The 27847-nt window shown below is 44.7% G+C and overlaps 2 protein-coding genes and 1 pseudogene across 2 annotated transcripts; 2 read left to right on the forward strand and 1 right to left on the reverse strand.

Annotated features, from left to right (window-relative positions):
* Window positions 1-554: 554 nt before the first annotated feature.
* Window positions 555-4624, reverse strand: LOC130044812 (apolipoprotein L3-like). The gene is made up of 3 exons (XM_056137462.1): window positions 4603-4624; window positions 3700-3826; window positions 555-1456 (listed from the first exon to the last, which is right to left on the reverse strand). The coding sequence occupies exons 1-3, from the start codon at window positions 4622-4624 to the stop codon at window positions 562-564; spliced, it is 1044 nt and encodes a 347-aa protein (XP_055993437.1). The 3' UTR covers window positions 555-561.
* On the forward strand, window positions 4623-10673 carry LOC130044813 (NADH dehydrogenase [ubiquinone] 1 beta subcomplex subunit 5, mitochondrial-like). The gene is made up of 5 exons (XM_056137463.1): window positions 4623-4755; window positions 8575-8627; window positions 8787-8852; window positions 9839-10198; window positions 10497-10673. The coding sequence occupies exons 1-5, from the start codon at window positions 4623-4625 to the stop codon at window positions 10671-10673; spliced, it is 789 nt and encodes a 262-aa protein (XP_055993438.1).
* Window positions 10674-16298: 5625 nt separating this feature from the next.
* LOC130044938 (uncharacterized) lies at window positions 16299-16501 on the forward strand (annotated as a pseudogene).
* The last annotated feature ends 11346 nt before the right edge of the window (window positions 16502-27847 follow it).

Genomic DNA, 27847 nt, shown 5'->3' on the forward strand with positions numbered 1-27847 from the left:
CCCAAAGATGACCAGTGATTTGACAAATGTTCCACCCACTTAGCTGTCATCACTCTCATACCATCGTCAGAATCACCATCACTGTCACTGAGAAGTCATACCTGAGTAGGATGAAACCTTCTAGAAGACAAAGGTGAGTTGTATTGGAAGGTTATGGTGAGTGCCCACCCCAGTGAATGAATTACTCCTGGAATATGAAACCATGGAAAGTGTCCATAGATGAGACAATGTTCTTCTCCATAATAAAATTATTCCAAGTCTTCAGCTTTCTTCGCATCCCTTTCCACCCCTTAGAACTCATGCTGAAACTTCTCACAGTGCTAAGCTTCTGTATTTATGCCAACAGTGGTTTTTCCTGTGAAAAATAAACAGGGCAACCCTACATCTCTCCCGTCCGTAATCCCAAGCTTTACATTCCTTCTGGTCATAGACCCGACAGACTGCTACATGATCCCTCCTAGTGTGCTCATCACCAGGAAAATCAAATTCCTTAACGCCCAGGTTCATACGCTTTCTTTAATCCTCTATATCCCTTTAACAACATATCTCCATACCTTTGTCCTACACGTGTGAGCTCCTCTTGGCATCACAAAATCTGTCCCCCAGTAGACTTTCCTTGATCTGTTTGAGTTTTTCCAACATCACTTCCAGCTCCCGGATCCACTGCCTCAGCTTTTCAGCGGACTCCGTCTTTGCCCCTTTATGCAAGTCTATTGAATCTTGCACAAGGCTGACCACATCCACCAGAATGAATAAGCCTGCAGAGGCTGCACCAAAGATCCGCACCCCTTTGCTCACTGCCAGAGCAGCGCCCCCCAAAGCTCTTGGCAACACCCGGGCACTTTGCACTGAGATCCTTTCCGCGTTCATGAGTAACGTGGCTTGGGCTGCTAAGTGAGGGTTGGCATTGAGTAACCTGATGGTGTGGATGTTCTTCGCCATGTCTTCCAGGCTTCTGAAAAAACTATTTTCTGAGGAAGCCATTTGGGAGTCGCTATCCTTTAGAACTTCATGGAATACTTTCTCTGGATTGATTCCGGTTGATACCAGATTATTGGCGTTAGATTCTATGGATGCCATGCTCGTACTTTCCACAATGCTAGTGGTGACACCAGTCACAGAAGATGCTGTCCCCAGCCCCAGCCCAGTTATGGACAGCACCAGGCTCACCCCAGATGTCACAGGTGCCAAACCTATGCCAACTATGGTCAGGATGCCAGAGACGATGCCAGTGGAACTGGCCACCATTTTAGAGATGGTGCACTTTCTGTGTAACTTGTCGGCCTTGTCTGCTAGAGCTCGGAGCTGTGCTATATGAGCCTCGACATCCCTTTTCACCAGAGGATATAATTTCAGAAACTTCTCCCTGTATTTCTGTTCTTGTTGATACTTATCTTTCACTTCCATGACTGTGTGGTTCTTCCTCAGACCTTCATGGATTGCCCGTGCCTCATCCCTGTAATGGTGAAAGTAGGTGATCAACAAGAAGTTTGAATTTCTGTAAAATGAGCTGGACGAGCTCTTTTCTGTATGATCACAGGGATTTTACAATCAATCAAATGTTGGAGGATTTTTATCAATGCAAGCTACTGTCCTATGAACATCAAATATGTTACTTTGCACTCTTTGCCTTCTTTATCAATAAAGAAATAAATAAGCAAAATGTCATGCTCCTAAGTGATAGGACTTTGTACGGACAACCCAAGGCAAGTCAACACCTCAAGAGTCCACACTGGGGGCTTGTGGAATGGGAAGCCTATATCACCACTTCTGAAATTACAAAAAAAATATTGGCATCCACAACGTCACATAAAATGATGACAAATATGACTCCAGGAGGCTCTGAAGTCACACTGCCTTGCCTTGACTCAAGGGTTAGTTTATGCAGTGTAGAAGAAGCTGAGAAACATTCCAGGTGCCCAGCAGTTGGGGAGAAAACAATCACCCACAACTTTTCACATACAGCACTGAGAGGAATAAAATCAGAGAGAAGAAATGTTCTCTGTCCTTTCCGTCTATGGCCTCCTATGGTCCCCTGCCCTGGACACCTAGCCACAATGCCCAAGTCTTCTAATCAGTCCTCCAACCTGAACTCAGTCCTGTTCAGTCCTGGAAGGGCTCTAACCCTGTCCAAATCATCTTGAGCCTTTGCACAGGGTTATTTCATAGTTCTCACCAACAACTCCAAAGCACGCTTGAAGATATTCATAAAAATCTAATCAGATTGAACTGTTCTTCTCATAAAACAAATGAAATAGATCACTCTCCATGATACAAGCCAAGTCCCAGATCTCAGAAGGGATAGAGTTAGGAAGTATCCCAGGTCCCCTCCTAGGGCATCTCACAGGGTGAACAAGGCTCTAGCTAGAAACCCAAGAAACATGCTTATTATGTCCCAACTTTCTGACTTTTCCCCAGAGGGACAAAGGCTCAGGTCTCATCTCCAGGATGAAGATCAAGCACCTGTCTCTTCCCAACTAACTTCAGAGTTAATATTAACTGAGCATTTCCTTGGTGCTAGTCATAATGCTAAGTACTTTCCACGTAGCTTATATTTTAATCAGAACATCATTGACAAGTGACAAAAGTGGGGGAGAGGTTGGGTAAATCACTGGCCCAGAACCACTCACTTGTCCTGCAGGTTTTATCTTTTCTTATGCCAAGGCCAGTCACTGCAAGTACGTGTGACCTGGAAGACTTAGTTTCACTTATTTTTGAAAGGGACACCTTCCATTCATACCACAGACCTCTGTCTAGATGAGGTATGCTGGTCAAAAGAAAACCAGCTTAGGTGTCTTCCCTCCACCTGTCCCCTATTAATCCTGGAAGCCACAAACTTCCAGAACCCAGTGAAAAACCCAGGAATGCAGGATCAGTGACTGCAAACTTTAGGACTCAAGGGATCAGGGATGGGCCTAGAAGGTCCTGGCTGTCATGTTCAAGAACTGCCTCCAGGTGCCATTTAAGCACATTAATGGCTATGATCCAGAGACTCACAAATGAATCTCAGAACTGAGCAGCTCACTGCAGAGATGCTTCCGGAACTCGAGCCAGGCGGATTTCACCGGGGTACCTCCAATGGGAGCAGGAGTCATCCTTCCACCTGCCCCCAGTGGTTGCAAACTTCCAGAACCCAATGAAAATCCCAGGTACGCAGGACCAGTGACTGCAATTCATAACAAGCAATACAAAATTATATAACATCTGTCTGTTGAGCAGGCTTGAGTGGCGTTGGGAAAATACAAAGTAATGGTGGTGGGAAGGTGTAATGGTGATGGGATTGGTGTTGAAATATTGAATGTTATCCATTATTGTGAACAACTTTATGAAAATAAAATTTAAAAAAGAAAAAAATACAATATTGATTCTGAGGGGGCCGGAGCCATAGTACAGTGGGTAGGGCGTTTGCCTTGCATGTGGCCAACCCGAGTTCGATCCCCGGCATCCCATATGTCTTCCCAGCACTGCCAGGAGTAATTCCTTAGTGCAGAGCCAGGAGCAACCCTTGAGCATTGCTGGATGGGACCCAAAAGCAAATATATATATATATATATATATATATATATATATATATATATACACACACACACACATATATATATATTCTGACCCATGGAGAAAAATAAAAAAGAAAAGAAAAGAAGAAAACCGGCTCAGGAGATCGGATAAATGACACTACAACACCCACTTCAGAGATACCTGGACAGCTCGGCCTCCGTCACGATTTTTTCCCAGACTTTATCATCTTTCAGCAGAAGTTGCACATCTTCCGGGCTCAGTGAGGCCTGGATATACTTTATGGTGTTCTCAATAAAGTTGCTTTTTCCTAGATGAAAGAACAAAGAAGAAGATAAGAAGTCTGAGGAGCAGCTTCCTTGATATTAGTCCAAGGTGGCTCCAGGCTTCTTTTCCTGAGCAGCTGTGCCCTGGGCACTACTGATAACACTGCACTGCACCATCCTCCCATTGTTCATCAATTTGCTCAAGCGGGCCCAGTGATGTCTCCATCATGAGACTTGTTGTTACTGTGTTTGGCATATCAAATACGTCACAGTAGCTTGCCAGACTTCGCCGTGCACGTGAGATACTCTCAGTAGCTTGCCGGGTTCTCTGAGGGGGGCGGAAGAATTGAACCCAGCTCAGCCGGGCCGGCTGCATGCAAGGCAAATGCCGTATTGCTGTGCTATCACTCCAGCACTACTGATAGAGTCATTCCTAATCCCTGATGACTCCAGTACTTGTATTGAAACCCTGATAGAGATCAGATTGCTATCCTTGATGGAAACCTGTATTGTAGCACTGTCCTCCCATTGTTCATCAATTTGTTCAAGCGGGCACCAGTAACGTCTCCATTTTGATACTTGTTACCATTTTTGGCATATTGAATACGCCACGGGGAACTAGCTAGGCTCTGCTATGCAGGCAGGATACTCTTGGTAGCTTGCCGGGCTCTCCGAGAAGGACAGGGGAATCGAACCCAGGTCGGCCACGTGCAAGGCAAACGCCCTACCCGCTGTGCTATCGCTCCAGCCCGATGGAAACCACTGTTTAAAAATATATAAGAAAAATAAGGAGAAGCTGGCATTCTTAGAAGACAGCTACCTGGGTTGTCTTCTGGATTCATGGTGCCTCCAAGTGTCTGTGTCACCCTGCAGTCAACGTTCTGCCTCTTCGTGGACGTCACCCTTGGAGAGGAGAAACACAGAGTAGGGTTGAATGTCAGCAACTCGGGCGATGGCAAGCTCACAGCTGGCAGTGAGAGAGAATTCTGGAACTTCCCTGCAGGAGTGCCACAGATACTAAAATACACTTAGCCTGATGTGTTTGTGGTCTCCTATATCTGACCCTGTTATTTCAAGAAATTTTCCCAGCTCACTGCAGCTCTTTCCCGTGGTCATCAGTTGTTGTGTCCTTCAGTAGGGACACACAGAGATAGACAGGGAGACAGCCATGTGGAGCTATAGAGACAGCGCAGCCAAAGCAGAAGGAGAGAAGGGGGGTGTTCTAGGAACTGTGGTGGGTTGGGAGCAGTTGTGTTTACTCCCCGATAATAACCACAATGATGCCGTCACTATGTGGTATGGATACAGTGCACATTTCCTCGTTAGTTATGGCCCATGCTCTGAGTAGGACATTTGTTGAATTTCAAGTAGAGATTTCAAGAATCCCTACTCCATAGTCAGCTTTTTAAATTTTTTTTTTTGCTTTGTGTGTGTGTGTGTGTGTGTGTGTGTGTGTGTGTGTGTTTGTCACACCCGGCGATGCACAGGGGCTACTCCTGGCTCATGCACTCAGGCGGTGCTCAGGGGACCATATGGGATGCTGGGAATTGAACCTGGGTCGGCCTTGTGGAAGGCAAATGCCCTACCTGCTGTGCTATCATTCCAGCCCCAAGTCAGCTTTTTTTTTTAAGTGGAGGAATCATCACAGAGTTTACGGTATCATTAATAGTACCAGAGTCAGGACTAGAGTCAAATCTCTTTGATCAGAATCCTTCATTTGTGAAGACTATGCTCACCTTCCTGGAACATACAAAGACATCGCCTCATGCTTCTGTGTTCACAGTAACTGGTTCTTCTCATTCCAAGATAATGGCTTCACCTGGGCACCAGCCCCTCTTCTGATAAACTCCCTGGTGCCACAGCTTCCAAAACCCCCATCCTCCTCCTTTGGCTGGACCTTTCTTTCCTGAAGACCCTATAGCCCTGCTGTGAATGGCCAGGACCCCGGATAGAGTTCAAGATTCTCTCTAGTCCTTACAGAACTATATGAACTAACACTGTTTCTAAGTCTTTGCATACATCACAATACAATGGATGATCTAGCAAAAAGCTTGACCTGCATTGGAGATTATTAGCTTAAGATATTTCTAGAAATGCAATTGTTAGGATAAGAAAAACTTGAAAAGACACACCATACTATCATCAGGGAAATGAATAAGGACTATAAGGTATCTCCTCACACTTATGAGAATGGCCTTTACCAAAAGGGCCAGAAGCAGCAAGTGATTATGAGGATGCGGAGAGAAAGTAATCCTTACACACCACTGGTGGGAATAGAAATTGGTCCAACTTCTATAGAAAACAGTAGCACTGTAGCACTGTCCTCCCGTTGTTCATCGATTTGCTTGAGTGTGCGCAGTAATGTCTCCATTGTGAGACTTGTTGTTACTGTGTTTGGCATATCGAATATGTCACAGGTAGATTGCCAGGCTTTGCCGTGTGGGCGAAATACTCTATATAGCTTGTTGGGGCGGAGGAATTGAACCCAGCTCAGATGAGCCGGCAGCTTGCAAGGCAAATTGCCCTACCGCTATGCTATAGAAAACAACCCATAGAAAATAGTATGGGGATTTATTATAATATTACAAAGAGACACAGTAGAATTCATTCCTGGTTTAGCTATTCAAATAACATGATGACTCAATTCAAAAACATGTCTGCACACCTATATTCATTGCAGTGTTATTTACAATGATTATGTGGAAACACCCCCCAGAGCCCAATGACAGATGAGTGGATACACAAGATCAAGTAGGAATATAAGATTAAAAAAAAAACTCCTCAGCTGTAAGGTGGAATCTTATCCTGGGTGACAAAATGGATTGAAGAGAGTCATGAGAAGTGAAGTCAGAATGAGAAAGTCAGATCCCAGATTATTTCACTGATCTCTGGGATGCAACGAAGTGAAGCTGAGAGCTCACAGGATGTCTGTGCATGCCTTGCATTTATGAATCTCAGCATTTGATCCCTGGATTCACATGGCCACCCCCAGCACCCTAAATCTGAACAGCACCACATTGCCAGTTCCTAACCTTGAACTATCACTGGACTGTTGATTGCCTGGCTTGGACACTTCACCCCTGAGCACTGCTGGTGATGCCAAATAAATAAAACAGCATAAGGGAAAAAGCAAAGCCAAAAGAAAAGAACTCTGAACCCTGGGCTAGAGTAGGGGAAAGGAGAAATCTGAAGGAGTGGAGGTGTTGCCATGGATGGCAGTGGAGGGATACTGGTTCTGAGGTGATGGGCACGGGATGGTAATGGGATAGTTCTGGGTTCTTGTGGGTGGTGAATAAGAGATCCCTTAATTTATTTAATTGATCCCTTTATTTATTTAATTGATTTATTTAAAAATTATTTATTTAATAGCTCATTTAGGTACAAATCTGTGGGCTACAGAACTGCAGAAACAGGGACCTCCATGTCCTGGACAGCAATCACAATTACTGTTCCTTTTCTTCTCCTCTTTCACAATTTACCACTGCTGTTTCTTCCCTCATGTCTTTCTTCCTTATCACCTTCTCTTCTCTCCCCCACTTTCTTTCTTCTGCATTATACATTTAGGTTTCTATACATCCCTGCCTTTTAGTGGTTTCTATTATTTGATTAGTTACTCCCTATAAGGTCACCCATTTGGATTGACCAATCAGATCGTGTGTGTGTGTATATATATATATATGTGCATACATGTATGTATATGTATATATATATCACTATATCACTGTATCACTGTCATCCCATTGTTCATCAATTTACTCGAGCAGACACCAGTAACGTCCCAGTACTCGTCCCAGCCCTGAGATTTTAACAGCCTCTCCTTATTCATCTTTCCTAATGCTGCCGTATTGAAGGCTCTTTCAGATTCAGTGGAATGAGACCCGTTATTGTTACTGTTTTTGACATATACATACATATATATGTGTGTGCCTGTGCAGTGTGTGTGTGCATCTGTATGTGTCTCTGTGTCTGTGTGTTGAGGTATTATTGTATATAGTTTACATTGTATGGGTGAGTACGGCATGAGCAGTCACATCACGTATGCCCTTATAAGTATTTATAAGATGACCCATCAGAGGTCTGTTTCCCTCCACATTATGGTTACTACCTCCTTATTTCTTCCATAATACTAACATTCAATTTTGATGAGGTGTAACGCTACACCCATGAAACATATAACTCTTGTAAACCAATATTACCACAACTAAAGAATACACACCAGAAACCCGACACAACACAATGGAAATACTCAGAGCAAACAGTTCTTTAAAATTCAACAATACCAATGGGGAAAAAACTTTTGGACCCTGACAACAGAACTTAAGTTAAAAAGTTATATTTTTAACTTAAATTATAAAAAAATAAATAGAAATATTCATTTAGGGATAAAAAGGTAAAATAATGCTGTCAGAGGTAACAATACATAATGCACATTTCAAACCTAGTCCAGCGACACTTTGGTGTGCAAAGAAATTCTATCCATCGGCAGTCACACTACAGTACCTAAGTGACCATCTTCTCAGGCCTACTGGTTCTTGGAACTCTTTTAAAGTAAGCAGATATTAATATTGGACAACCCTCTCTCAGTTCTGCTTGTAATTATCTTGCATGAGTTCATGAAGACAGAGTGCAAAGTTGGATGATTTTCAGGTGCATTTTAAGAAAGCAACAAGCACGTATCAAGCTCCCCCCTTTTTAGATCTATCTGATCGAAATGGAAGAAAAGAGACCAATTGGTGTCACCGTAACTAATGGCAAGAGTGACTTACCTCTTTGGCGTGTTGCTCTGCTACAGTAATTGCCCTAGTGACTGTAATGGGGAACTCTTTCCCTTCAATAACTTTTGAGGTATGCACCGTTCGTTCAAGTCTTCATTTAAAACTGAGCACAGGTGTTACCTGATGTGACAAAGGTCAGAAATCTGGTAAATGATTAGTGGGATCAAACCCAAGCCTCAGGATCTGGGAACCCTCGTTCACCGCTGCCTCTTCCATTTTGCTGCCAAAGACAATTGGGAATGGGTCCCATGGAGACCGAAGACTTCAACAAGTGATTGAGGACACACTGGATAAGGTAAAAAGGAAGAAAGAGGCATTGGGGGAAATGCTATTTAATGTGTAATGGAAAAACACAGAGAGAGGGCAGAGGAACAAGACCAATTAGCTAAGAGAGAATAAGAGGGGGAAGGGAACCAGGCAAGAAGTTCAAACCCAATTCTCATCTGATATTCCCAAGCATCACACAAAAAAACAAATTGGAAGTTGGGAGAAAGTATACTCATGGGGAAGAAAAACAAAGTGTGTAGGTGATAGGTTACTCTTGACACAGTGTTTAAAGAGGAGAAGGACAGGAAAGAAATTCAGGATGGGAAGAAGAGAACCGGAAGTAATGGTTAAACATGTATCAGTATCAGGACTTCAGTTATACGGGTGATATGAAAGAGTGGTCTAGCCACATATCCAAAACACAGACTGAAAACATGGGTTCGAGTGATAGCACAGAGGGGCGGGAGTTTGCCTTGCACGCAACTGATCCAGGTTCGATCCTGGCATCCTCTATGGTCCCCCGAGCACTGCCAGGAGTGATTCCTGAGTGCAGAGGTAGGCGTAACCCCTGAGGATTGCCCCTGGGCATTGCCGGGTATGACCCCAAAAACTATTTTAAAAAATTGAAAACGTAAGATCTAACCTGTAACCACTGAAACTTAGTAACGTGCCTGTGAAGTAAACAGACAGATATGGGATGGGGGTTGGGATGGGAAGGGAATCTGGGAACACTGGTAGAGGGAACCTGACACTGATGGTGGGATTTATGTTGATCTATTTTATGCCTTTGGGCGGGAATACTGGGGACATTGGTGGTGGAAAATGTGCACCAATGGAGGGGTGTTCCATCATTATATGGCTGAATATCAAACATGAAAGTTTTGTAACTCTACCTAATGGTGATACAATAAAATTTAAAAAAAAGTAATGTGGAGTTTCTGCCCAATGCAATCAACTTAATCAATGACTGAACAAATAGCAGTATTCCTACACTACTTTTTAAAAATTATATGACTGATGAGTCTGCTGCGGCGTGCCTCGGTCATGGCGGTGACCTCTCTGTCCAGCTGCTGCCTGAGTGGCCGGATTGGACTCGGGGGCTTCCTCCGCCGCAGCGTGCCCGAGGTGGTCGCTCCTGTTCGACATAGGGGAGATCATCATGGGAAGAGACTGCTTATCGTCAAGCCTTCTGGATTCTATGATAAGTGGTTTTTGCATTTAATGAGATTCTACATTTTGTTGACTGGGATTCCAGTGGCAATTGGCATAACTCTGGTGAATGTATTCATTGGTGAAGCTGAATTAGCAGAAATTCCAGAAGGCTATGTACCAGAACATTGGGGATATTACAAGCATCCTTGGGCTGGAGTGATAGCACAGCAGGTAGGGTGTTTGCCTTGCAAGCTGCCAACATGGCCAACCTGAGTTCGATTCCTCCACCCCTCTCGGAGAGCCCGGCAAGCTACCGAGAGTATCTCGCCCGCACGACAAAGCCTGGCAAGCTACCCGTGACGTATTCGATATGCCAAATACAATAACAATTGTCACAATAGTGACGTTACTGGGCCCGCTCGAGCAAATTGATGAGCAACGAGAGGACAGTGACAGTGACAGTGACAAGCATCCTATATCAAGATGAATTGCACGAACTTTCTTCGATTGTCCTGAAAAGAATTATAAAAAAACAATGCCTGTTCTTCAAATTGAAGCTGAAAAGGCTGAATTACGGTTAAAGGAGCTGGAAGTACGAAAATTAATGCGTGAGAGAGGTGATGGTCCCTGGTATCAGTATCCAACCATTGATAAGGCACTTATCGATCATTCTCCAAAAGCATCTCCTGACAACTAATCTTCTATTTCATAAAAAGTATATTCTCTTTAGGGGAAAATATAAATATATTCTGTTGTTGTTGTTCTGAATAAATGATGAATACAAGAAAAAAATTATATGACTAAAAATGCAACTATCAATAACTTTGTAAATCACAGTTCTTTAATTAAAAAGTAAATATTTTTTAAAATAATTTATTACAGTAGGAAAAAAGATAAGTAGGTCAATTGAACAATTCCAGAGAAATTCATCTCACTTTTCTAATATTTAGGGCAGTCTCATACAAAATGTTTTAACACACTTTTCCAGTAAACTTCCCTCTGGCTAAAATATGAATAGGCAGGCTGAAATAATATTACAGCGGGTATGGCACTTGCCTTGCATGCAGCCAACCTGGGTTCAATCCACAACATCCCCTAAGCACCACAAGGAGTAATTCCTGAGTGCAATGCCAGGAATGACCCCTGAGCATCACTGGATATGGCCCCCACCAAAAAAAAAATAATAATAACATATGAGTAGGCAAATTAGGAAAAGATATTTGATGAAGTTGTTCACGTAGAAAAGAATGACAAAAAAATACAAGATATGACAAAAAGAATGCTAAATTTCACAATAGAAAATATTTAAAAAAAAAATAAAACCCAAAGGGGCCAGAGCGAAGCACAGTGGGTAGAGTGTTTGCTTTGCACGCGGCCAGCCCGGGTTCGATCCCTGGCATCCCATATGGTCCCCCAATCACCACCAGGAGTAATTCCTGAATGCAGAGCCAGGCGTAACCCCTGAGCATTGCTGGGTGTGACCAAAAAAAGCAAAATAAATAAATAAATTTTAAAAAATTAAAATAAAGCCCAAAGTCTCAGATTGATTGGAGTGATATTTCATACATAAAACAAGGGCAAGCTGTGCGTTTGGCCAGACCCCAAAAACTTGGGGCAAAGTTTACCAAGAAAGTAAAGGGCCAAAAGTTAGTATGTGGAAAACACACCCACAAACCACCTCCGGCTCAGCTATATAATTGGAGGCATGGTCTCTCTGGTTCCTGATTGAACTGCTTAATGGCCATGATCCTAGAGACTCAGAAACAAATCTTGAAACCCAACGGCCTTTGGCAGAAATGTGTCCAGTCCCTGCAGTAGGTTACCAGTGCTGGGCCAACCCAGGTGGTAATAGGTTTCGTGCCTTGGCTTGTTCCCCCTGGCAGCCCGGTGGCCGCCATCCTTCAGAGGCCACTGGACATTCAGGTTTGGGCCTGCAGTGATGAGACATGCAGGGCCCAACGGGATGGGGGTGGAGCTGGTCCTGTCCTCCCCACCCCAACGAGACCCCAAGTCATCGCCCACGAACTGCCTCTCTGGCTCCTGATCAAGTTGCTTAATGGCCATGATCCCAGGGACTCAGAAATAAATCTCGAAACCCAGCGGCTTTGGCAGAAATGCGTCCAGACCCCACAGTAGGTTACTGTCACCAGGCCACCCCAGGGGGAAAGGGTATTGTCCCTCCGCCTGCTTCCCCCTGGCTGCTCGGTGGCCATTATCCTCCAGAGGCCACAGAACAGTCAGGTTTAGGCCCGCAGTGATAAGACATGTTGGGCCTCAAGGGATGGAGGTGGAGCCGGTCCTGTCCTCCCCACCCCAACGAGACCCCAACTCATCGCCCACGAACGGCCTTTCTGGCCCCTGATCAAGCTGCTTAACGGCCATGATCCCAGAGACTCAGGAGCAAATCTTGGAACCCAGCAGGTTTTGGCAGAAATCCCTCTAGATTTAAGTGTTAAAATTCGGAATTTCAAAATCTCACAGCCACTGCTACAGCCATGCAACATCATATGTTATTCATAACCAGCAATAGAAAACAAATTGTCTACTCTTGCCTTTTCAGCAGATCTGTGTGTTGGGGTAAAATTTCAAATAATAATGGTGGGTCTGGTGTCAAAATATTGAATGTGATCAAAGTAGAGAGAGAGAGTAATGTGGAAATTATCTGCCCCACAGGTAGGGGGAGGGTGTGGGATGGGGGTATACTGGGGTTATTGGGGGTGGAGAATGGGCACTGGTGAAGGTACAGGTGTTTCATTGTATGACCGAGACTTAGACCCGAAAGCTTTGTAACTGCTCTCACGGTGATTCAATAAATAAGATTATAAAAAATGAAAAAAAAAGTAAGGTGGAGTTCATGCACAATCAGGTAATCAGTGGCTGAATAAATAGCAGTACTCCTACATAAAAAAAGAGCAAGCTGTATAATAAATGGATGGAGACGGGGAAGGACTACAAACAGAGGTGTTAAGAGTTAAAGGTGGTTGGCAATGTGTACAATTGAAAGAAAACCTGGCAAAGAAAGGAGCGATTCCTGAGTGCATGAGCCAGGAGTAACCCCTGTGCATCACCGGATGTGACCCAAAAAGCAAAAAAGTAAATAAAAAAAATAGTAGATAATTATGTGCTGCAAGAAAAAAATTTTTTTTCTTGTATTCATGAGATGGAAGTTTTAACCAAGAAAGAAAATTATCCAGACACAGGAAATAGAAAAATGAACACAAAAAGAGGGTCTCTAAGGATCACAGATGAGCTGCATCAGGCCAGGACAGTTACCAGCCCAGAGAGGAGAAAAAGTGGCAGGTCTGTGCTGGTGAGATAGGACAGTGGGGAGGGAGCTTGCCTTACACACAGCCGACCCAGGTTCAATCCCTGGCAACCCATACGGTCCCCTGAGCACTGCCAGGAGTAATTCCTGAGTGTAGAGCCAGGAGAAACCCCGAGCATCAGCAGATATGGCCTCCCCGCACACTTCCTGCCCCCCAAAAATAAGTAGGCAGATCTGCTGGAGAAAAGGAGTTGCTATCCTAGCTCATTGGACATACAGTACGTAAGAAGTTGAGGTAACAGTGCAAACCATGAAGGAATTTTCAAAAGGCAATGAGAAACAGTCAGGAAAATTAATGTTGTTTGGACCACAGGTGCAGCTCCAGTGCACAAGTGAGCTTCACAGCCAAGAACTTTTAAACATCACAAAGTGGTCACAGTCTTGTTTTATGGATAACTTTTTAGAACACACTCAAACATTTCCATCTGAGAACTAAATTTTATTTGCTGCCCATCAGCGCCTCAATTCAGATAGGAAAAGGGGACCAACCGCCTCACTTATAAAGGTGGAGGAGAGGAAATACTGGCTGTACTTTAGAGTCTAAGGATTAAAATAGTAAGCAGAGGAACTAGGATTACTCATGTTTGGCAGAAAGTGTAGAATTACATACTATCTTGAGAGACAGGGGAGAGGGAGTCATAAAAAAGTATAAAATCATTTTAAAAAGTATGAAAGTTTTAAAAATATTAAAAAGTATATAAAAATCCTTTAAAAGTATAAAACTATAAAATAAAAAGGTCATAAAATCAAGTGGCTGAAAGTCATTAAAAAAGCATAAAATCACAAAATTCATAAAATCAAATGGCTATGAGTCATTAGGTAAGGTAAAGGTAAAGGCCCTCCCGTTGATCGTCGATTTGCTCGAGCGGGCCCAGTAACGTCTCCATTGGAGACTTCGTTGTTACTGTGTCTGGCATATCGAATACTCTCGGTAGCTTGCCGGGCTCTCCGAGAGGGGCGGAGGAATCGAACTCGGGTCGGCCATGTTGGCCGCTTGTAAGGCGAACGCCCTACCCGCTGTGCTATCGCTCCAGCCCATGAGTCATTAAAAAGTATTAAATCATGGGGTGGAACCGGCCCTTCTCCCCCACCCTGACAAGACCCCAAGTTGGCACCCATGAACGGCTCCTCCGGCTCCTGGGTGGCCATGATCGCAGAGGCACACAAACCATTCTCAGAACCCACAACTTTTGGCAGAAATCCCTCCAGACTTAATTAGTAAAATATCAGAAATCCAAAATTGCGCAACCACAATAGTGGCCGCAAAACATCATATGCTCTTCATAATCAGCAATAGAAAACAAATTATCTAATGATGCCTTTTTGGCAGGTCTGATTGCTGGGGGGAAATTCCAAATAATAATGGTGGGTCTTTTGTCAAAATATTGAATGTAATCAAATAAAGAGAGAGTAAAATGGAAATCATCTGCCACACAGGCAGGGGGAGGGGTGAGATGGGGGGTTTACTGGGGTTATTGGTGGTATAAAATGTGCACTGGTGAAGGGTTGGGTGTTTGATCATTGTATGACCGAAACTTAAACCTGAAAGCTTTGTAACTGTTCACACGGTAATTTAATAAATAAAAAAATAAAATTTTTATAGTATTAAATCATAAAATCATTTAAAAAATCATAAGAAATATAAAAATCATAAAAGTCATAAAACCAAGTGGATGTAAGTCATTTAAAAGTATAAAATCATAAAATCATAAAAAGTATAAAGTCATAAAAGTCATAAAAATCAAGTGGCTGTAAGTGAAAGCATTATCTATCCTGGCAGGAAATAAATTTTTAAAAACTTAACTAAGAAAGGAAACTGCAATCTCTGGAGTTAATTGGCTGTGTGTTCATAACTAGGTGATGCTAGACTCCAGTGGATGTGAATAAGTTACAGACAACAAACCCGCCAAGATTCCTCCAAGATCACCTAGATAAAGTATACTGCGTCATGGGTTCTATGTCAGGCCAGACAAAAGGACAGGTCCACGTGCCACCGGCAGACCAGAGATCTCTCCCCAGCTAGAAATAATGATGCTGCTTCTGACAAGCATGAAAGAGAAAACAAGATGCCATCCCCAATGAGGGTGATGTAGGTAGGATAGGGAAGACCCCTTCCCAAGGCAATGGCAAAGATTTCTTGGAAAGAAATAGCCCTGAAGTTGCTGTGAGAGCCTGATAAGACCTTTAGAAGAAAACAGAAAAAAAACAGGAACTAAGGCCTGAAGACCCTCACTTATCTGCAGCAATAGACCCAGAGAAGTTCCTGCAGAAACAAGGCCAGAAAGGAATTTCAAAGAAGACCATCACCACTCCCAATCCCCCTGGTAACCACCTTAGCAATAGATTTTGACCTAGGTAATAGCCCCACATGGGGGGCAGGTTGGAGAAACCCTATAAAGGTCACCTTGAACAAAGGAAGAGTGTGCATATGATGCCTGAGTCCATGTGCTGCCTGCGCCCACGTGGCCGAGCACATGTAATGCCCAAGCACATGTGTTGCCCACTTCTCCCCTCTTGAGATGTGGACTTTCATGCTTACATATCTAATGCTGGGGTGTGTGTAGGGAATCTCTCCGTCCTTGGAGAAGCCCGGGTTCTCTCTTGAACACGATACTCTTCTCTCTCTCTCTCTCTCTCTCTCTCTCTCTCTCTCTCTCTCTCTCTCTCTCTCTCTCTCTCTCTCCCCCTCCTCCCTCCTTCCCTTCAAATCTTCCAAATAAAAACTATGTAATTTAACTGCTTGTCTACTCCTGAAATTCCTTTCTGTGATATGCCAAACACAGTAACAAGAGTCTCCAATGGAGATGTTACTGGGCCCGCTCGAGCAAATCGATGAACAACGGGAGGACAGTGACAGTGGACAGTGACAGAGGTAAGACAAGAGACCCTGGGTCCTGGGTGGCAGAGGCGGATTGCAAGAAAATGACCGTCTTTCTCCTCCTTCACATGAGCCACCCATGGAACCCACTGACATCAAGAATAAGAACTAACATTGTGTGGACTCTACTTTCAGGAATCATTTCTCAAATTTGTTACTAAAAGAAGTTTCTCTGACCTTGTGGAGCACCCGGACCCAGGAGGAGGAGTCAGAGCATCCTCTCCTGAGTCTAGGTGTTGCTTTTGCAACTGCCTTTTACCAGTGAGGATCGTTCTTCTCTTCCTTTGGAAGAGGAAGAGGAACAGGATGCTGCCTGAGTGGATCCAGAGAAAAAAACAAGAATCTGCATTACATCAGGTGCCACCATTGTATTCGCTAGCATTTCAGTGGTGGACACAGAGAGACCCACAAGTCAAGTGGCTTCAAGTGCCCTCCATGGGCAGGATATGGAGGGGGCAGGACTATCGAGCCCCAAGTCAGGTTTCACTGCTCCAATCCTGTCTCCCTCCCCACTCTCTGCACCTACATCGCTTCGGTGCATGTACCTTGGAGAACACCCAGCTCCAGGATCAGACAACACCACAGGCTCCAGGCCTTTGCTCCGACTGCTCCTTCCCCAGGGAAACCCTGTCCCACCTACCTCACCTGGCGAGAGTTTTCTTGGGGGGGGGGGGGGAGTAGGATAGTCATTTCCTCCCAACTCTGGAGAATCCTTTGAAAGCATCAGTGAGTCACGTTCCTTTATGACTGAGAGAGGTTCCCAGCCACTATCATTAGGAGGAAGAGGAACAAGACGTGAGTTGTGGGGGGGGGGAGAGAAGGATCCCCTAAATATTGAACTTTCTTGGTTGCATTTCTTTTCTTGTTTACGGGCCACATCTGGCAGTGCTCTTGGTTTACTCTTGGCTCTGTGGTCAGGGATAATTTTTTGGCGAGGCCCAGGGGATCAAACCCCAGGTTGGCACCATGTAAGGCAAATGCTGTACTAGTTACAGGGACCTCCTGTGTGCGTGTGACAGACCTGGGAACTATACTATCTCTTGGGCCACTGTTCTTCTATTTGTGATAAGGAAGAGGAGGAGAATTGCAAGGACAATGGTAAATCAATGAAACAACCAATAAATCAATTAATCAATCCAGTAGCGATGGGGAAAAGTCTGCCATCACCAAATACATCCTACTGGCAAAAGATTTATTTCCCAAAAGGGACTCTGATGATTGCGGGGGAGCTGAGGTTCCTATTTGGAGGTTAATGAACTGTGCAGAAAAGAGTTTGGGGTGCAGGCACCTCCACACATCATGAGGAAGATTCCACAGTCTTTCCCATTAATGGTGCAAATTAAATTTGCAAAACAGGGTGCTGGAGCAATAGCATAGCAGGTAGGACATTTGCACATGGCTGGCCCAGGTTCGATCCCCAGCCTACCATATAGCTCCCTGAGCACTGCCAGGAATAATTCCTGAGTGCAGAACCAGGACCCCTGAGCATCACTGGGTGTGATGCAAACAGTGAAAAAAAATTGCAAAACAGTCCTGGCCATACTTCCTGTGCACCCAGGGGTGCCTTCAATCTGTTTTCCCCTTTCTCTCTGGCCAACTTTGGCCTTAGCTGAGGTGATTTAATGTGGGGTCTGACCCTCAAGGGGGAGTCACTCAGTCTATCCCAACAATACAAAAAATATGTACATTAACAGTCACACCAATGGGTGTTGTAGCAGTATTGACAATAGCCAAGATCTGGTCCAACCCAGAGTGCAGCAACAGATAAACAGATGGACAGCATAAAACACAATGGAATCTTCTGCAGCTGTAAGCAAAGATGAAACCTTGCACATCTTGGATGAAATGGAGGGCATCAGGCTAAACAAAATAAATCCGAGGGAGAAGCGCTTTGAGAGGCACTGGATGGTATCACTCATCTGTGGTCTGTAAGGGAAAGAAAGCAAGGGAATGAGCAGTGCCAAATGACAATAAACCCTTGGCCTTTGATTACACAACTCAGATTACCAAGCAGGGGCAGGGGGAGGGAATGAGAGAGACGGGAGAGGAAAACTAAATGGATTGTAGGACAGTACAGGATGCTAATGGACTCGTTGGTGAGGAGAGATGAGGTAACTATATCAAAACCATAACGATTAATACTATTGTGATCATGTTGTCTAAACTCATATAATATTTATTTGGAGACACCCAGAAGTTCTCAGGGCTTAATCCTGGCTCTGCATTCAAGGATCACTTCTGCTGACTTTTGGGGAACCCTATGGGGTGCCATACATTGAACCCAGATCAGTTCCGTGCAAGGCAAGCACCTTACCTGCTGTGCTATCGCCCGACCCCAATAATAATTTTAATAGTTTTTTAAATAATGCTAGAACATTGTCCAAAAAGCAAAGAAACAAGCCCTTGGACTTTGACCAGAGTGCTGAAATGACCAGGTGTGGGCAAGGGAGAGGAGTGGCCAGCTAAGAACAGGATTTATGGCCCCTAGGGGAGAGTGGACTCTACATCAGCAGCCGAAATATTAAAATTGTTATTACCATGTTACCTTAATGACAATAAAATACCTTTTAAAAAACTACTTCTGTGATCTCTGTCTAGCATGAAACTAAGAGCCAATCAAAGAATTCCCCCTGCACGCACACACACCCTGGTTTAATAAGGACTTGTTTATTGAGAAAAAAATGATCCCAAACATCAGGCTGTTCACGAAAATAGCCTGCAATATCAACTTTAGGAAGCAAATCTTAAAACTATTGCACTATTTCTATAGAGGATGCATTTGACATGTCAACTCTCATTCACCCAAATCCGTTGTTCCATTTGTAAACAGCCCTACATTGTGCTCTCATGTGGGGTAAAACACACAGGCCACTAACTCAAAACTGCTCTCAAGGACAACTTAACTAAGTTGTTAAGTTAGGGCAGTTAGGGAAGCAGCTACTGAACTCCTGTATGAATGGAAGGAACAAATTCCCTGTATAATAAGAGATTTTTTTTGGAGACCGTTGACTAAAAAAAAAAATCCTTTTTATTGTTAAGTCATAAAGAGATAAGCTGAGTATGCAGAGATCCAGGCTGGAGTGAGGGAAGTAGATAGAAAAGAAATGATGTAGGGACAGAGCAATGGCCCAGTGGGGAGGGCATTTGCCTAGCACACAACTGACCTGGGTTTGATACCCGGCACCCCATATGGTCTTCCAAGCAGCGTCAGGAGTAATTCTTGAGTGCAGAACCAGGAGTAAACTCTGAGCACTGCTGGATGTGGAGGAAGAGGAGGAGGAGGAGGAGGACGAGGAGAGGAGGAGACGCCCAAGCATCCCTCAAGCCTGCCAGGAATGGTTCCTAAGTGCAGAGACAGGAAGTGAGCCCTGAACACAGCCCAGTGTGGTCACCCTCATCATCATCACATCACATAACTTCCCGTTAGTCGTCGATTTGCTCGAGCGGGCGCCAGTAACGTCTCCATTTGTCCCTGTCGCGTACTAGTATAGCCCAATAGCATCTGTTCGCTCTGGGAACATGAAGAGCCTCAAACCGATCGTTCATGATCTTGACGAAGAAGTCTGACCATCTGGTAGGTGGGCGACCACGCGGTCTTTTGACATCCCATGGAATTCAGTCGGTAACAGCTCTAGTCCAGCGGTCGTCTTTAAACCTTATTACATGACCAGCCCATCTGATTTTCGACACCTTGGCAAATGAGACAGCATCCCTGATTCTTGATTGTCGACGGATGGCAGAACGCCGGATTCTTTCTCTCATTTGAGTGAAACGTGATATTCCAAGCATAGCTCTTTCTATTCTTCTTTGGGAGACCTGAATAGCGTTCTCATCTTGTTTGCGTAGGGCCCTGGTCTCTGAGGCATATGTTAATGCAGGAAGAACAGTGGAATCAAAGAGATGTGCCCGGAGCCGGAGGTTCTTCATCCTCTTAGCTATTTCTTCGACGTTCTTGAAGGCGTTCCAAGCCGCTCTCTTCCTCCTGCGCAGCTCGGGTGCCAGGTCATTTCTCATGTTGACCTCTCGACCTAGGTACACATAGCTGTTGCATTCGGAGATGGTCGTTCCGTTGAGAGCGAATGGGGCGTCAGGAACGAGGCTGTTTCTCATAAACATTGTCTTCATAAGATTCAGCTGTAGTCCTACCTTTCCACACTCACAGTCAAAGTCGGCCAGCATTTGTGCCGCTTGGCTAATGTTTGGTGTTATTAAAACAATGTCATCAGCAAAGCGGAGGTGGTGTAGTTGCCGATCATCTATCTTCACTCCCATTCCTTCCCATTCCAGTCATCGCATGATGTTCTCGAGGGTGGCACTGAAGAGTTTCGGTGAAATGGTATCAGCCTGCCACACCCCTCTCTTGACATCAACGATCACTTCTTTGTAGAATGGTGAGATCCTGGTAGTGAATCCATAATACAGCTCACGGAGGATCTTGATGTATTGGGCTTGAATTCCCTGATTGGCTAGGGCTTCAATGACTGCTTCCATCTCAACAGAATCAAAGGCCTTCTTTAAATCAATGAACGTTAAACAGAGCGGCATCTTGAACTCCCGAGAAACCTCAATGAGCTTGGTTATCGTGTGGATATGGTCGATGGTGCTGAATCCTTTGCGGAACCCGGCTTGCTCGCATGGTTGTCCTTCATCTAGTGTTCTGCCAATCCTATTTAGGATGACTCGAGTGAACAACTTGTAGATGACAGACAATAGGCAGATCGGGCAATAGTTGCCAATGTCATGGATGTCTCCCTTCTTGAACAGTAGTACGGTCCTGCTGGTTTTCCATTGGGACGGAACCTTGCATTCAGACAGGTAGCAAGTGAAGAGCCGAGCCAGTGTATTGATGAGTACTGATGGCAGGTTCTTCAGGTGTTCAGGTCTGACCTTGTCTGGGCCGGGTGCTGTTTGTTTCTTTACCGACGAAATGGCATGTCGGATTTTGGAAGGGAGAACGTTGGGAACGACATATCCATCCTGTGGAATTTGGTATGTTGGCAAGTGGACATGGCTATCGAAGAGATTTGAGTAGAAGTCATGGATAATCTTCTCCATTGCTGTTCTGGAGGATGTGATGGATCCATCAGGACGTCGGAGGGCAGTCATCTTGGTCTTATAGTTGGCGAAGGACAGGCGGGCCTTGCGAATACTTTTCCCGGCTTCTGCCGCATCTACCAGTACTTCTGCTCTTCTCTCTTTGAGGTCTTCCTTGATCGCATCTCTGCACTGCTTTGCGAGCTCAGACGTTAGCTTGCGGTTGCCTGAGGCATGCGCCAAACCACGCTGGCGAATTAGCTCAAGAATTTTCGAAGATAGGCGATTTTTTGTGGCTGTCTCTCTCTTGGCGTTCCTCGCACATTCATGGAGGTGCTGAACCAGTCGATTGTATTCCTCGTCAATGTTGTCAACAATGGCATCTTCCCATGTTGCCGCAATAGTACCAAAGAGTTCCCAGTTGGTGGTCATTCTGGGAGTTCTCTTTTTGAACTTTGCAGCCCTTTCTCCCTGCTCTGTGAAGTAGAATTTTGCACGAAGGAGATGGTGGTCCGATCCCATTCGAAATTTTGGGACAACAGCGACATTGGTCAGGCAAAACCGTCGATTGAATATGATGTGGTCTATTTCGTTGTGGAATTGTCCACCGGGAGACTCCCATGTCCATCGTTTAGATTCTGCCTTCTGGAACTGTGAGTTACCATGAATGGTCTTGGTCGACATGATGAACTCAGACAGTCTTTCACCCTGTTCGTTCCATTCTAGGCCATGGGTCCCGATGTGAAGTTCTTCAGCTGATCTTCTCGGTCACCCTGAAAAAAAAAAAGAAAGAAAGAAACAAATGAAAACCAAAACAAACAACAACAAAGATAGTAGTTACCATGTGCAGAGCACCATTACTCAAAGAGAGCAACAGGTGGCGCCAGCCTGGCAGCTATTAGTGAATGAATGAACTATTCTTTGAACTTAAAAAGGAAAATTCTGACTTGTGCTATTTGAAGCATAATCCTAGAAGATATGTTCACTTGATCACTTGACTTCCCGTTAATCATCACCAATTTGCGGGCTCCAGTAACGTCTCCATTTGTCCCTGTCGCGTGCTAGTGTAGTCCAATGGCGTCTGTTCTTTCTAGGAACTCGAAGAGCCTCAAACGGATTGTTCAGGGTCTTGACGAAGAACTCTGACCATCTGGTAGGTGGGCAGCCATACGGTCTTTTGACATCCCATGGAATCCAGTCGATAAAGGCTCTAGTCCAGCGGTCATCTCCAAATCTCATTATGTGTCCAGCCCATCTGATTTTCGACACCTTGGCAAATGAGACAGCATCCCTGATTCTTGACTGTCCATGGAGGTCGGAACTCCAGATTCTTTCTCTCATTTGAGTGAAACATGATACTCCAAGCATAGCTCTTTCGATTCCTCTTTGGGAGACCCGAATAGTGTTCTCATCCTGTTTGCATAGGGCCCAGGTCTCTCAGGTGTATGTTAATGCAGGAAGAACAGTGGAATCAAAGAGATGTGCCAGGAGCCGGAGGTTCTTCATCCTCTTAGCTATTTCTTCGACGCTCTTGAAAGTGTTCCAAGCCACTCTCTTCCTCCTGCACAACTCAGGTACCAGGTCATTCATCATGTTGACTTCTCGACCTAGGTCCACATAACTGTTGCATTCAGAGATAGTCGTTCTATTGAGAGCAAATGAAACATCAGGAACAAAGTTGTTTCTCATAAACATTGTCTTCGTAAGATTCAGCTGTAGTCCCACCTTTCCACACTCACGGTCGAAGTCGGCCAGCATTTGTGCTGCTTGGCTAATGTTTGGTGTTATTAGAACAATGTCATCAGCAAAGCGGAGGTGGTGCAGTTGCCGACCATATATCTTCACTCCCATTCCTTCCCATTCCAGTCATCACATGACATTCTCGAGGGTGGCACTGAAGAGTTTCGGTGAAATGGTATCACCCTGCCGCACCCCTCTCTTGACATCGATGATCACTTCTTTATAGAATGGTGAGATCCTGGTAGTGAATACATAATACAGCTCACGGAGGATCCTGATGCATTGAGTTTGAATGCCCTGATTGGCTAGGGCTTCGATGACCACTTCCGTCTCAACAGAATCAAAGGCCTTCTTTAAATCAATGAACGTTATATAGAGCAGCATCATGAACTCCTGGGAAACCTGAATGAGCTTGGTTATCATGTGGATATGGTCAATGGTGCTGAATCCTTTTCGGAAACCTGCTTGCTCACATGGTTGTCCTTCATCTAGTGTTCTGCCAATCCTACTCAGGATAACTCAAGTGAACAGCTTGTCACAGAAAATATGTTAAGTGAAATAAACCTTCACAGAAGAAGTAACACTGTTAAATTCCACCTGTGGGATACACCTCAAGGGGTCAAATTCAGGCATATGAATTAGAATGGTGGTTGCCTCCAGGCTAAGGAGCTTTTAAAGGAGACCCAGCTTGGAAAGATAAGAAAGTTCCTGAAAGGGGTGAGGCTGGGGGTAGCACCACAATGTGAAACGTGCTTCATGGACTTGGGCCTTGACAGTGTTTTGCCCCAGCCATGGAGGGCCACTGAAATCACACTATCACAGGTCCATGGGTTCTGCTCTCTATTTTTAAATATCTTTAATTTGGGGGGGGGGGGGGGATTGGGGCCACACCCAACTGTACTCAAGGGTTACTCCTGACTCTGTATTCAGACATCAGTCTGGTGGTGCTTAGGGGAACTTGGGGGGGGGGGGGGCAGGAATTGAACCCGGTTGGCCACCTGCCAAGGGCCCTCCCCACTGTCCTATCACTCCAGCCCCTCTGCCTTCTGACTTGTGGAGTAACCTGCACATTCTGGGATTCAGAACCAGGAGTCAAAGCAATCAAAGGAAGAGAGCAGCCATGAAGGAGAAAATGCATCCTTTTTTTTTTAATTTTTATTAATGAAACACCATGAGGTACAATTGTAGACTTAGTTTCAGTTATACAATGATCGAACACCCATCCCTCCCACCAGTGCCCATTCTCCACCATGACTGATCCCAGTATCCCTCCCACCCCCTATCCCCCTCATCCCACCCTGCCTCTGTGGCAGGGCATTTCCTTTTGTTCTTTCTCTCCTTTTGGATGCTGTGGTTTGCAAAAGAGGCAAAAAATGCATCAGTCTTGACATTCTCTTTTTGAGGGGTGAGGGGTTGGGTCACACACAGCGGCACTCGGCACTCAAGAGTAATTCCTGGCTTGTTGCTCAGGAATTACTCCTGGCAGAGCTAGGGAAACCATATGGGATGCCAATGATCAAACCCAGGTTGGCAGTATGCAGGGCAACTGCTCTCACTATCACTATCACTCTGTCCCCCCATTTTTTTTGATTATTTATTACAGTCACACATCTGTGCTCATTCCAGCTCTGTGATGTTAGGCTCCCTTTGACTCTCTAGAAGTCTTGGGGCTCCCCGCTGGTTCTGTGCTCCCCTTACTCGCTCCGAGCCCAGGGGCAGCCTATGACTATCAGATGTCTAAGCGTATAGATGTTTAGATCTACATGTGCAAACAGAATCCCAAAACTTCAATTCACATGTTTAAATGTAACCCACGTAAAAGCTACTCTGCTGGGGCTGGAGTGATAGCATAGTGGGTAGGGTGTTTGCCTTGCATGCAGCCGACCTGGGTTCGATCCCTGGCATCCCATATGGTCCCCCAAGCACCGCCAGGAGTAATTCCTGAGTGCAGAGCCAGGAATAACCCCTGAGCATCGCTGGGTGTGACCCCAAAAAAAAAGCTACTCTGCTGAGCTAGAGAGAGAGAACAGCACCATGTAGGGCACTTGCCTTGCATGTGGACAACCTGGATTCAATCTTCAGCATCTCATATGATCCCCTGAACCTGCCAGGTCTGATTCCTGAGTGCAGAGCCAGGAGTAAATCCTGAGCAGCATGGGGTGTGGCCCCAAAACAATAGAGATAGATAGATAGATAGATAGATAGATAGATAGACAGATAGATAGATTGAAGCTACTCTGTTAACTCTGCAAAGTGCATCTACTCATAAACATTTTTCATAAGATCCACGCAACGCTTGTCTGTCTCAGTTTTAGCATAGAATTAGGTCACTCGTAGCAACCGTAACATTTCCTCTGCTCTCCCTCATCTTGCTGGGCATGTCCCAGCGGGACACAGCTGCTAGCAGCATCACTCAGCTAACTGCATGCCCAGCTAGCTTGCTCAGTCACTACTGTCTCTTGCCCCCACAATATTTTAGGGAAGGGAATAAAGCTGATGCTGTGACAAGACCTGGGCTTGACCACAAGTATCCAAGGTCTCACTTTTGCCTACTCCTGTTCCCAAAGGTCCCACTTATACTTACTTGACTCAACACTATATTCACTCTACCCTAACTTCTCTGCCTCCTGGGAACTTGAAACATTTATTGGGCATATTAAGGTACATGTGCTTGACCCTAGCAGAAAAAAAACATCATTTTTCTCATGTCAGCCAGACTCCATTTCTGTTGCTCATAACCAAAGGAATTTCAACCAATAGATATATTAAATTAGAATAGCATTAAATCCCCTCAAAGAATAATGAGATTGAACTCCAAGAGTGCTTGGTAAAAGGGTTGATGATTCAATGATTCAGTGATTCAATGATCAGATGAGTCAATGGTTCATTATCTGATGCATTCATTCTCTAACTGAGCTCAAGAAAGAACATGAATTATCCAAAGACTGATGAAGCATTGACTAGGAGATTAAATAAATTGTTCAGATAGATGGAAAAGTGAGTGGCCATGACACTATTGATCTCTTCAGGAAGAAAGGAAGATGCAGGGAAGGGTGAATTCTAGAGAATCAAAGGTTGAAGAGAAGGCTTTTGCAATGCAGTCACGGTCACGGTCCTCCCACTGTTCATCGATTTGCTCGAGTGGGCCCAGTAACATCTCCATCGTGAGACTTGTTTTTACTGTGTTTGGCATATTGAATACGTCACGGGGAGCTTGCCAGACTTTGCCATATGGGTGAGATACTCTCAGTAGCTTGCCGGGCTCTCCGAGAGGGGCGGAGGAATCGAACTCGGGTCGGCCACATAGGCCACTTGCAAGGCAAACGCCTTACCCACTGTGCTATCGCTCCAGCCTGTAATAGATATTAGGTTAAGCACTAGATCACTTTGTGAGTGGCTTGGAAGATTTTCATATTCCTTGTTTCTTGTTACTTTGTGAGTGGCTTGGAAGATTTTCATGTTCCTTGTCTCTTGTTACTTGCACACGCTCTGGTCATGAAAACCTGTTTGGGAATGATGCTCAACACTAACAGAAGGGCACAGAAGATGCATAGGAAGTCCATGGGGAATGGAAGTGAGGATCCAAGGAATGAATTTGCTTTCCTCTGCCTCTCTGCAGAGAATGAATCTGAGAACCTCCCATAAAAGCTCCTCAGAGTGTTCTGGAAGATGCAGTCACCCAACTGGATGACCAAATGAAAAAAAATTAAAAGGAAAAAAAAAACACAACAATAGCACAGCGGGTAGGGCGTTTGCCTTGCACATAACCAACCCAGGTTCGATTCCTCTGCCCCTCTCGGAGAGCCCATCAAGCTACCAAGAGTATATCCCCCACTCGGCAAAGCCTGGCAAGCTACCCATGATGTATTCGATATGCATCGAAAAACAGTAACAACATGTCTCACAATTTGTGAGACGTTACTCGTGCCTGCTCGAGCAAATCGATGAACAACAGGAGGACAGTGCTACAGTGCTACAACATCCTTATATATTTTAAGGGTCATTCTGATACAGTGTGGATGGTGATAAGAAACAAGAGCCGGTAACTCTGGCAAAAACCTGGAAGATGCCCTCGGAAGCAATCACAGGAGCATAAGTAAAACGTGAGTAGATCTTGTGGATATACTTAAGTTGTAGGACTTTGCTGTATAGTGTTTTCTTCCTCTGTCCATTTGTTTTATTTCTGTCCCTCTCGCACCAGAAAATTAGCTCTTCTAATCTGAAGAAGCATCATAAACACATGTATAATCTAGAATTCATGTGAGTTCATCAGGTGACCCAATAAAAACTCATAATATCACCATGTTTACTGGACCCATCTTTATAAAACCAATGGCGAAAACCATGCAGACATTGAATATTCTCTAATTCAATATGCTGCCTGTCTAACAAGAAAACTGAGGCCTTATGTGTGTGTGTCTTTATGCAAGCAAGTTGGTCTTGATATGGAAACTGTGACATGCACCATCATCTGAATTCGTTTCTCCTTTTTCTTAAACAACTAGTATTCCCAACAGAATTCAAAATTCTATTCAAAGCCATTGGCTATCAGTGCACCATGGTCCAAAAAAGCACGAAAGATTTGACTATTTTTGGGGACTGGAGTGATAGCACAGCGGGTAGGGCATTTGCCTTGTATGCGGCCAACCCGGGTTTAACTCCCAGCATCCCATATGGTCCCCCGGCCACTGCCAGGAGTGATTCCTGAGTGCAAAGCCAGGAGTAACCCCTGAGCATCGCCGGGTGTGACCCAAAAAGCAAAAAATAAAAATGAAATAAATAAGATTTGACTATTTTTATGTCCATTCAATTGTCATTACCCCTACCATGACTAACACCACCAAACCACTATCAAAATCATGACTACCATCATCTAGATAAACAAGTTATAGCC

Source organism: Sorex fumeus, unplaced genomic scaffold (genome assembly GCF_029834395.1).
Source record: "Sorex fumeus unplaced genomic scaffold, SorFum_2.1 ptg000125l, whole genome shotgun sequence".
In the NCBI taxonomy this organism is placed as follows: Eukaryota; Metazoa; Chordata; class Mammalia; order Eulipotyphla; family Soricidae; genus Sorex; species Sorex fumeus.